This window comes from Drosophila albomicans, chromosome 2R (genome assembly GCF_009650485.2).
Source record: "Drosophila albomicans strain 15112-1751.03 chromosome 2R, ASM965048v2, whole genome shotgun sequence".
In the NCBI taxonomy this organism is placed as follows: Eukaryota; Metazoa; Arthropoda; class Insecta; order Diptera; family Drosophilidae; genus Drosophila; species Drosophila albomicans.
The window spans coordinates 21,100,770-21,113,129 of NC_047631.2; the positions used below are offsets into that span (position 1 = coordinate 21,100,770).

Sequence of the window (12,360 nt, forward strand, 5' to 3'; positions counted from 1 at the left end):
AAAAAGCAGAAGGAAAAAAAAAGAATGTAACGTGAATAATGCATAATGCATGTAAATGACAATTTTGCTGATTGTGTGTGAATGAATAAATGTTTGCAATTGTGTGTGTGTGAGTGAGCAATAATAATTATGATCTAATAGATTATCATCCCCTGATCGTTATGGGTTCCATTTGACCATTTCTAGCATTTCGATTTGACTGAAAGCCGTGCGATCTCTCTCTATCTCTGTCTCTCATATATCCCCCTAAAGCCAGACCAACTACAGCACCACAATATGTATGTGTATTTGCATGTGTGTATATAATATCTTTTTATCTAGTTGCTTCCCTACACTTGTCTCTGTCCATGTGCACATTAATTTCGTACCGCTGACGTACTTTTTTATGGCAATGAAATCGTTTAGATTCAATTGCGGCGATTTCATTTTGGAATAGCAGTAATTTCCTGGCCACCCCAAGCCGAGAAAACCACTAAAAACCCGCAACCCACAAAGCCCACAACCCACCAACCCAAAAAAAAACCCAAATGTGTGTGCCCCTACAATACACACACACACACACTCATATAATGTCCCCCTCGAAGAGAGGGGATGGGACTCCTTGAGTGGCTGTTGGAGCATGGTATCGACCACCCGTTGTTTGTTGGCTATTTCATAATTCTGCTGCTGCTGCTGCTGCTGGTGGTAAAGCGTAACACAGAAACAGAGATATGGACTTGCGGACAAGTAGTCAAAGGAATGGAAATGAAAACACTACAAAAAAAAAAAAAAATGTTCTTTTACATTTCAATTCGCATATTGTATTGTGTGTTCTTTATGCTGCGCTCGCGCTCGTGATGGGGCTGCTCACTCTTCCTACCTCTCTCATTACGCTCTCATTTTCGAATTGCACTCGATTTCGAAAATTGTCTGTGCTCGTCTCTCTCTTTTGCGCTCTCACGCTCTTATTATCGCGCTCGTGTGCCGTTATTTCATATCCTGCTGCTGCTGCTGCTGCTAGCTGCAGTTTTCTATTCCAATCTGCGCCTTCCAATACCAATTCCAAAGTTCCAGACCGCCTCTTTGCGCCCGCTCAGCTTTTGCTTCGGCTTCTGCTTCTGCTTCTTTGTCCTTCCATCGCGGGTGGTTATGTGTGTGTGTGTGTGTAGCCAATGCGGTCCACTTGCTGCTTCGCCGCCTAGCGCCTAGCGAAAGACTTCGCTCCTCCCTTCCAGGGTCGTTTCCTTTTCGTGTCGGCTCGGTTGCCTGCAGATTTGTTGCATAAGCTGAAAATCATTCAATTTTCCCTTTGAACTTAATTTTTAATTTTCTCATTTTTATTGCAGTTACGTTTTTGTTTTTCTATTTTTATTTTTTTTTTGTTATTTGTTTTCAAAACGTTTTACGTAATTATATGTCGACGTTGTTATTTTAATTATTTATTTAACGCACCCGTAATTTCTATATTCTGAAGACGTAATGAGTGTTCAGGTGGGTAAAAACAAAAAGCACTATAAATAACAAAATCAGAAATTCTACTTACAATCATTTATTAACTTTATTATTTATTATTTAGTTTTTAATTTATATTCGCATATACTTTTATTTATTCTAAGTATATTGTTTTCTTTTTCTCGTATCGTATTGTATTAAGTCGCTTCGCATGTTAACTGATGAAAATAGATAGACAGATGTAATGGGAATATGACAGGAACATGCCAAAAAAAAAAAAAAACTTGACAATTAGCGTTCAATTGTAAAAAGTACGGACAACTGATGAGCGCAAAGCTGAGATCATTAACACTCGATTGGAAAAAAGTCATAACAATGATAAACGTGTTTCCCTCAGGGAGCGTTCTCTGAATTAAAATACAAATCGAGATTGAAGTAGTTATGCGTATACATTAGAAATGAATATTGTATTAACCAGTTTGAGCTTTTCTTCAGTACTATAATATTACGTTGATGTTGAGCTGAAGTTTTCTTTGACCTGCTGCAGCAGCAGTTTTTAGTGGTTTCATTCTAGTTTTCGACTGGTTCGAACCGCATTTGAAGACGAGTTCACAAATCTCTGTTGTTATATGCACTTTCGCTTGGCTCAAATTGTTTACAATTATCGCTGTCATTATGCAGCTTAATTTGCTCATTTTTTGGGTTACGCCCGCAAGTTTACACGTACTTCTCAGCGTGTGTGTGTGTGTGCGATTGTCTAGTAGTGTGTGTGTGTGTGGCAGATACTTTTTGCATTGATTGAACAATTAGCGTGCTGTGTTTTGTCTGTTGCCTGTCAATTCTTTATCTCGCCAAGCTCTCAAAGCATCCCCGATAACTGTTCGCGTACTTTTTTCTTTATGTCTTTGTATTTGTTGTAAATTGATATTCAAGTTCAAATGCCAAATGCTTTGCGCGACAAAGTGCGCGCCAAACCGTTGGACTACACATACAATACACAGACACACACAGAGAAAGTCACACACACACACAGTCAAACTAGCAGATACAAATCACATGAAACTAGCAGATACATTTGTATCTGAGCGCTTAATTGGCAGCGTTATGTAAACTTCTCTGTGTCGCCAAACGGCCATTGTCGCATTTTGATTTATATCCCATCCATCCTGCTGCTGCCGTCCAGCAATCGTCCGCACCCTCTAGCATAGAGCATCATCGTGTGGCGTTCTAATTGTTTGTTCAACCTCAGCTAGCAGTCAGCAGTCAGCAGTCAGTGCTCGGCATTTGGCACTCAAATCAGCTCAATGCTCTCGGTCAGCATCGTTACACAGATTTCACATGCTGCGTTTCGTTGTCCCGTATTTTGCAACAATTCGCAATTTAATGTTTTTCAATGGCAGCGTCGTGACGCGCTCAACGATCGACGCTCCACTTTTGTTTCGTCAAATGAATCGAACCATGAACGGTTCCAAACAAAAGACACAAATCAAGATAAAAACGTATCGTAAAACTAAAGAGTCGCCTTTTAATGAAATTAATTTGTTTAGGAAAATATAAATTAACGACAAACAAATTCTGTGGGAGCGCAAAAAAAAAAAAAGAAAGAAAGAACATGTTAACAATTGTTGCCACTAGCCTTAGACTAAGCATTAAGCATTACAGTTAAGTTACAGTTAAGCTCTACTATAATTAACTAATCAAAAACCCCTTTCACCTGTGCCCCCCTCAATTTAATATAGATTGTTTAGCATACGTAAATCAGCATAAAGAGAGAGAGAGAGAGAGAGAGACAAACAAATAACTGCCAATAAGTGAAAAGACAAACAAACAAAACCAAAGGCAATCTAACGAGAGCCCCGAATATTAAATAAAAGTGCGTAAGCAGAATGAATCAAGTTTTTATAAAAACAAAATCATAGATACATACATACTATATATGTGATCACAAACATTGGGATTTATTTCATGCCCCTTAAGAATTCAAAAGCTTATTGAACCCCCCCAACACACCAAAAACGAATAAATACATAAATAAATAAGCAATACCCGTTCAAAGCCAAACAAAGCGAATAATGTCGATTCTGTACTCATTTCACGTTGCCGGCGTTCAACCGAGCGCCAAATGTGATCGCGACAGGTTTGTTTAGAGAGAACGCACTTATCTCTACCTCTACCTCTTCTACTTCGCTCACATTTCCATACTCTCTCCCATTCTCCCGCTCTACGTATTGTGTTGTATTTGTCTTAGACGCTCTCTTTATTTGTATATTGTTGTTACTTCTTGACACTGCTCTTGGCATGCTTCTTTTCAATTTATGCATGAGACCAAAAAAACAAAAAATATATATTACGAGTTTAGAACGAATGCGGAGAGTTATTGATTTGTGCATTATTTTTATATTTATATTCAGTTGCCCTTGGGCTGCAGTAAATATTTTGTTGAAATTGCATTTTAATGAGTTTGCGTTTGCATTTCCATTTCGATTGTGATTCACTTGACCATTTGCTGATAAACGAGCCCGGAGCTCTCATTCCTCAAATGTTTACGTCAGTGCAATAATGCGAGATATCAATGTATTGTATGGTAATACCTCTATATAATTTTTTTTTTCGCTTCTAAAAACCACAAATCAATTTGCTTTCCAATTGTTTTTCCAAAGCAAGCACAAATCGGCACATGCGCCCTGTCCGTTCCCTTCCAGTATTCGTTATTCGTTCCGTTAGCCCACAAACTCTACATTATACTCGTACTCTCTCGCACCCGTTCTTGTTCTCGTTCTCGTTTATCGTTCTCGTAACATACAATTACATGATTCATTGTCCTTTTGTGTTGTTGTCCTCCAGCTGGAAGCAGAGTCATATGTGAAACATTTTTCTAGTTATTTCACAGTGATTTAGTAATAGTTTCATCACAAATTAACCACATATGATATAAGATTTATATTTATGGAATATATTTTTTTCTTAGAAATATGTATTTACGTATATAGTAGTACTTAGAAACATATCATTATCATTATCAAAAGTTTATGCATCTGATTATGCTCGTTTTGTTTTTCGTTTACGTTTTTTTGTTACGTTGTTACGTTTGTTACGTTCTTTTGATTTATATATTTCTTCCCGTTCATCATCAATCAACATCCATCAATCAAATCGAATCGAATATCAACACTCCTCGTGCAGCTTACGAGAGCGGACTCTTATCGAGTCGCGACGGTTATTGCAACCGATGACGACAATCGCACAGCCGATGGCCACTTCAAGGTAAATTGAAAATGTTCCTCATATAGTACACACATACCACGCAGACATACATATGTATGAACTACATACAACCTACTCATGAATATATATGTACTGCACACACTCACTCACACACAGATGGGTATACTTTAACATATTTTCACATCACATACTCATCGATTTGTTCCATTTATGCCGATTTGTTTACGCCTTTAATCTTTATTTCTACTTTATGTGTGCTTATTTTCAATTCTTTACATTAATTTCCGTTTCTCATCTCTTCCAATTACATTTACATTTATTTATTGTTTATATCTTCATTTATGCATATATAATCTGGGCATGTTTCCAATATTATTTGCCGCTTGACATTTGAAAGAAATAATCGAAAATTCTTAAATATAGCACCGCTTTTTTCGATATACTAAAAACAATTATATATAATCTTTTCTATGTAGTATATACGCCGTACGAAATGTTTATTTTAATATACTATATGTATATATTTTAACGGTTATTACCTAGCTAAAAGTAAACCTCAATTACCTGATTTTTTTGTTGTACCGAGAAAATTGCAGACAGCCAAAAAAACGAGAAAAGAAAATGCGGAAAATACTAGACTTTTGTTTTCAATAGTTTAGTCACATAATTTTTATAGGTGGGTCATGAATAAAACTGATTAAAACCAGTTATGGGCTTTTCCAAGTTATTTCACCGATTTGTGGCTGTGACGTCACAATGCGCTAAATATAAATAAAATAGAAAATTTTATAAACCATTGCCAGAGTCTAGAGACGCGACGGTCGACAGCTGGCGCGTCTGCAACATATATGTATGTACAACTATAGTATAGGAAAATTATTTATAATTATTTTTTGGTGAGATTTTCTGTGCCAATTCGAAAGTTCTATGAGGTCAATGAGCATGGTGCAGATAGGGACTAATTCCACAGCGCAGCATAAACAAAATTCAAGTGCATAAGTTTTTCGATTTATTCGAATGCCTTTTGTGAATAGATTTCTTTTTAATTTGTTTTGCTCGCCTTTGTTTTGATTTTATTGCAAGTCTATATGTATATACATAGTATATATAGTAGAGTAGAGTAGATACTGAGAAAAGAGCGAGCGATGTGTGTAGGCAGAATTAGTCTGTGGCATTTGTTTTTAGCATTTTCATTCATTTTACGTGACATTCGCATTTCACATTCGGCGCGTTTTGCGCGCGATTAAAATCGCCACTTGGCTTGCTGCATGCTTCCCGCGCTCGTGTATTCTCGTATTCGTAGTTGTTGTGCTTTATTTTGCTCCGATTAGGAGCGATCAATGTGAATATTCTCACGCCCGCTGACCGAAACATATGGCGATCCAAATAGGAACTCATTAGCGCGCTACTAAATGTTTTGGCAATAAAAATAAGTCTGTACATACAGTATTATACATATGTATGTGTCTGTATGTTTTGGTAACTGGTAAGTTCGGTAAACTGTAAACACTCCTCTATCGGGTTTAATGGTTCTTCTTCTTCTCCTCTTCTCTGCGAACTTGCACACTTTAATACTCATTTGCAAACAAATAAAAATAAACAACGGAAAACCTTTAAATATTTAAGGGTATTTTATGAGGCATAACACAACGGTTAATGGCATGAAGTAAATCGATTTTTGTGTGTCGGCTTTTTGGGTTTTACGCTGCACTTGCAATTCCAAATGTGATTACTTATATATTGTTTTTATCTAACATCGTTTGATCTTAATAGTCAAGACGCAAGATGCCGGCCAAAGCAGCTAAAAAAGAGAATTTAGATGATCTCAAACAGGAGTTGGACATCGACCATCATAAAATCTCTCCTGAGGATTTGTATCAGCGCTTTCAGACACATCCCGAAAATGTAAGTTCCAAAGAACTAATCAAGTTATAATGTCAATTAAATCACACTTCTCTTCTTCCCATTGCAGGGTTTGAGTCACGCCAAGGCCAAGGAGAATCTGGAGCGAGATGGTCCCAATGCGCTCACACCGCCCAAGCAGACACCCGAATGGGTGAAGTTCTGCAAGAATCTGTTCGGTGGCTTCGCCATGTTGCTGTGGATCGGTGCTATACTTTGTTTTGTGGCCTATTCGATTCAGGCCACCACCAGCGAGGAGCCAGCCGATGATAACTTGTATCTGGGTATTGTACTTTCCGCTGTCGTCATTGTGACAGGCATCTTCTCCTACTACCAGGTAAGGAAGCAACTTATTCTAACTCTCTCCTTAGCAACTACTTATCGCTTGTCTGTTTGTGACTTTGCAGGAATCGAAAAGTTCCAAGATCATGGAGTCGTTCAAGAACATGGTGCCCCAATTTGCCACCGTTATTCGTGAGGGCGAGAAACTCACGCTGCGCGCCGAGGATCTCGTGTTGGGCGATGTGGTCGAAGTCAAGTTCGGTGATCGTATTCCCGCCGATATTCGCATCATTGAGGCACGCAACTTCAAGGTGGACAACTCATCGTTGACTGGTGAATCGGAGCCGCAGTCCCGTGGCGCTGAGTTCACACACGAGAATCCTTTGGAGACCAAGAACTTGGCCTTCTTCTCGACCAACGCCGTTGAGGGCACCGCCAAGGGTGTTGTCATCAGCTGTGGCGATCACACTGTGATGGGTCGCATTGCTGGCTTGGCATCCGGTCTGGATACCGGTGAGACTCCCATTGCCAAGGAAATCCATCATTTCATCCATCTGATTACCGGCGTCGCTGTATTCTTGGGCGTTACCTTCTTCGTCATTGCCTTCATTTTGGGCTACCACTGGCTGGATGCTGTCATCTTCCTGATTGGTATTATTGTCGCCAACGTGCCCGAGGGTCTGCTGGCCACCGTCACGGTGTGCTTGACCCTGACTGCCAAGCGTATGGCATCGAAGAATTGTTTGGTGAAGAATTTGGAGGCTGTCGAAACCCTGGGTTCCACCTCGACCATCTGCTCTGATAAGACCGGCACCCTCACCCAAAACCGTATGACAGTCGCTCACATGTGGTTCGACAACCAGATCATTGAAGCCGATACCACTGAGGATCAGTCGGGTGTTCAATACGATAGAACAAGCCCTGGATTCAAGGCGCTCTCTCGCATTGCCACTCTCTGTAACCGCGCCGAATTCAAAGGTGGCCAGGATGGTGTGCCAATTCTCAAGAAGGAAGTCAGCGGTGATGCCTCCGAGGCTGCTCTGCTCAAGTGCATGGAACTCGCTCTCGGCGATGTGATGAACATCCGCAAGCGCAACCGCAAGATCGCTGAGGTGCCATTCAACTCAACCAACAAGTACCAGGTGTCGATTCACGAAACCGAGGATACCAACGATCCACGCTATCTGCTGGTCATGAAGGGTGCTCCCGAACGTATTCTGGAACGCTGCTCGACCATTTTCATCAACGGCAAGGAGAAGGTGCTGGACGAGGAGATGAAGGAGGCTTTCAACAACGCGTACATGGAGCTTGGAGGTCTGGGCGAGCGTGTGCTCGGCTTCTGCGATTTCATGCTGCCATCCGACAAATACCCAACTGGTTACAAGTTCAACACCGATGACATTAACTTCCCCATTGACAATCTGCGTTTCGTTGGTCTCATGTCTATGATTGATCCCCCACGTGCGGCTGTGCCCGATGCCGTTGCCAAGTGCCGTTCGGCTGGTATCAAGGTCATCATGGTTACTGGTGATCATCCCATCACTGCCAAGGCTATTGCCAAATCTGTGGGCATCATCTCTGAGGGCAACGAGACCATTGAGGATATCGCCCAGCGCCTCAACATCCCTGTATCGGAGGTCAACCCTCGCGAAGCTAAGGCCGCTGTTGTGCACGGTGCTGAGCTCCGCGATGTGTCCTCTGATCAATTGGATGAAATTCTCCGCTATCACACCGAGATTGTCTTCGCCCGTACCTCGCCCCAACAGAAACTGATCATTGTCGAGGGTTGCCAGCGTATGGGAGCCATTGTGGCTGTAACTGGTGATGGTGTCAACGATTCTCCTGCCCTGAAGAAGGCTGATATTGGTGTTGCTATGGGTATCGCCGGTTCCGATGTGTCCAAGCAGGTGCGTTCACTCATTCTCAATCAATTCGAATCGGTATTATATATGCATTTGCTTTCGCTTTGCAGGCTGCTGACATGATCTTGTTGGACGACAACTTTGCCTCGATTGTGACTGGTGTTGAGGAAGGTCGTTTGATCTTTGACAATCTGAAGAAATCCATTGCCTACACTCTGACCTCCAACATACCCGAAATCTCACCTTTCCTCGCCTTCATTCTGTGCGATATTCCACTGCCATTGGGTACCGTGACCATTCTGTGCATCGATTTGGGCACTGACATGGTAAGTTTGCCTCCAACCTGCAGCCACTTAGAGCAACCCACCTAAACTAATCTTAACTACGTATGTGATTATGTAAGACATTAAGCAAGTTAATTGTAATTGACAGTCAGGTCTTCTAACTTGTTAAGCATCAAATCCTATAACTTTTGTATAACTTATGTACGAATTTTAAAATTGAATTGCGATTGCAATTACGTTTGATGATTTATTCTGTGCTGTAATGTGCTGTGCTGTGCACAGATACCAGCTATATCGCTGGCCTACGAGGGACCCGAAGCGGACATTATGAAGCGACGTCCACGCAATCCAGCGGTCGATAATCTGGTGAACGAGAGGTAAACAGCGCCCACAACCCAAAAAGTACGCTGGATTAGGCTCGAATTGCAGAAAGTTTTGCAGTTCATTATCAATTTAGGCTACGCCATTTGTAGTTGAACTTCTCGCATCAATCTATAATGATCTCTCTTAGCAGACATTTATTCTATTGTAACTATAACATTCCAAGCAAATAGTGTAAAAAAAAAAAAACAAAAAACAACTCGAACATTCTTGACCCAAATTCCCCCCTCGTATCGAAATCGAATTTTGTAAAACGTTTTGCTAATGTTACCACCTGCAATAATCCAATACTAGGTGCCAGCCATATCATTGGCCTACGAACACGCTGAAGCCGATATTATGAAGCGTCCGCCACGTGACCCATTCAACGATAAATTAGTGAACTCAAGGTGCCAATTCAAGTCAATTTCTACTAAACACACACATACTATACTAAATACTCACACATACATTCACACACATATACACATGCACACTAAACTTTTTGCCACTTAAAGAAATAACTAAAAAAACAAAACAAAAGCGAGCAGTGATTTACTAAGCTGCAATTTTCATATAAACTTTAACTAATCGATGTCTGTGTATGTGGCTGGATTGTAATTAGCATAAGCGTAACAAACGAAAACAAAAACAAAAAAACCATAACAACAATTAAAAATATTTAATAATACTTACTTGCTATACGAAAGCAGCGCAAGCAACTCAACTAACAAGTCGTTCCATATTTATGGTTTACTTATCTACTAAGACTCTTAATCATTATTTACATTACCTCGCTAACATCTCTCTATATCATTAATGTAACATACTCCCAACTGAGAGAACCTAACAACCCGCCCATTATCATCGAACTCAACAATCTCCGACAAATTTGACCTTCTGTGTACATTTTCAGTCATTCAAGAACAACAATTGAGTTATTCTCATGATTTATACATAATCGTATACATTTATTCCGTTCTGTATCATAAGTTTAATTCCATTCACGCACACTCCACTCCACCACGTTTTGCCTTTCTGTGTAAATGGAGAAAAGTACCTCAAAAAACAAAAAAAGCAAAAATCAATTGAATATTATTAAAAATCGCCTCTATTCAAAAACGCTCTAAATGTTAATTGGTGTGCGTTGTACTTGTTTCATTTACTTCACCTCACCTAAAATCGTTCTACAAATACTTTTGTTGCTGTTGTGTAACTTTTACGGCGTAACAAAAAAATCAACCCGTCCCCAGTTTCAATTTCAGTTTCAGTTTTCGTTTCCGTTTCGGTTTCTATTTCCTCACCGACTAAATTGGCATTAACTGTTTTTGTTATGCATTTTTCCGTTTGTAAACAAAACAAAAGTAACATCAAAATTAACCATGCAAAATTGTTCAAGTATCTGTATTGGCATTTATCCTAGTTCCAGCAAAATTACAACAAATTAATTGCACACAAATCGTAGCCACTTACCAAACTGTACTTTAGCATAACCTTAACCTTAACAAAAACAAAATCAAAAGAACTAAAACAAAGAGAAGTTATTATTTAAGTTAATACTACTTTCTATTGTTTAACATTTAAGTTATTTAAGTTTTCAACACAGTACTCTCCACTCTACTCAACTCAACTCATTTATCAGCAGTTTAAGTTAGTTTTTAAGTAAGATCTTAAGTCGATCTATCGCATTATCGATTACAACTAGCTAATAAGTTATCGACAGTGCCAACGGTCCTTCTCAGCTGTACTAATGGGACATGCAGTTCTTCGTTGTCTACTCGTATTTGTTGTATTCCGAGAATGAAACTGAACTCGACAGTGTTAGAGCGAAAGAGATATCATATGTGGTCCATAATTTATCATATTTATTTTTAATTTATTTTATTCCACTACTACTACGGTTAACGCTTGCACATTTAGGTGCCAGCCATTTCCTTAGCCTATGAGACGGCTGAATCCGATATTATGAAACGCCAGCCCAGGAATCCCTTTCAAGATAAGCTGGTCAACGAAAGGTAAAGTTTTTCTTTGTGATACCCAAACAAATAAAAACAACTAACTACAACAGAACGAATACAAAAAATAAAAAAAATATTCAGAAAAAGAAAAACAACCACACGAAACATACAAAACGTAAAAAGTAAAAATAGTGAGGTCAAAATAAATATTAAAAAAAAAAAAATACTTTTCTTCCTATCAATATTTAATGCAATCACAGCAAAAATATTTTTGATCTTGACACTTACTCAAAGCAAATGTAATTCATAATTAAAACTTACAAAAAATGCAATTTAAATTTCATACAAAGTAAATTTTGCGGTATACATTTTCGGTCAAGGAATTTAAAGCAAAGTACGCTTCCTTTTAAAGATATTTCTTCGAACTCTCTTGTCTAACTACTAAACTAAAATATAAGAACTTTTCAAATTAGCTTCAACTATTTATTAGCTAATTTACTTTTGACATTTTCGTTGAGTGTTGTTTTAGCTTTTGCATTTTTTTCTTTTGAATTATACTTCAAAAAATGCTTAATCGTTTTCTTTTTCGATTTATGTTAAATGTTTTAATTTTGTACATTATTTTTTACAATTGGAATTTTGATTATGTTTTAAATATTATTTTTGTTAAATGTTTTATGTTTTTTTTTTATTGTTTTATGTTTAAATTTAAAGTTTTTTCCTTATAATTTTTTTTTAATATTTCGACATCAGCTAGTTAAACGTTTAAACTTAAAATTTAATTGACGTAATGTTGGAATTTTTCTAGTATTTTTGTTATACTCTCTCTATCTCTCTCTCTCTCTCTTTCTGTATCTCTACTATCCAATTTCAATTTATAGTTCCATTTCGAATAAATTTTCGATCAAAAGCACTTTCAAGCTGATCTAGTATTATATTTCCAGACTCTTTTTGCTATTTAGCAACAGAATATTAAAAAACACTGGGCTATAGGCTCACTATATATTGCTTATCTCTCTGTTTAATTACAATTTTTTAAAACTACGTAAAGTTTAT

At 38.5% G+C, this 12,360-nt stretch overlaps 1 protein-coding gene across 7 annotated transcripts in view; it reads left to right on the top strand.

Annotated features, from left to right (window-relative positions):
- LOC117576152 (sodium/potassium-transporting ATPase subunit alpha) overlaps positions 1–12,360 on the top strand; it is a 29,289-nt gene that overhangs the window by 10,636 nt on the left and 6,293 nt on the right. Inside the window, exons 1-7 of one of the 7 annotated variants that reach the window (XM_052007255.1) lie at positions 1,454–1,470; positions 4,615–4,695; positions 6,430–6,561; positions 6,629–6,895; positions 6,966–8,747; positions 8,813–9,028; positions 9,662–9,756. In XM_052007255.1, the coding sequence (XP_051863215.1) occupies positions 1,459–1,470; positions 4,615–4,695; positions 6,430–6,561; positions 6,629–6,895; positions 6,966–8,747; positions 8,813–9,028; positions 9,662–9,756 (2,585 nt within the window). In that variant the 5' untranslated portion in view covers positions 1,454–1,458. Of the gene's footprint in view, positions 1–1,453; positions 1,471–3,206; positions 3,305–4,614; positions 4,696–6,429; positions 6,562–6,628; positions 6,896–6,965; positions 8,748–8,812; positions 9,029–9,268; positions 9,364–9,661; positions 9,757–11,266; positions 11,362–12,360 lie in introns of those variants that run through there. The other 6 variants (XM_034260722.2, XM_034260721.2, XM_034260723.2 and 3 more) reach the window with 6 other exon arrangements.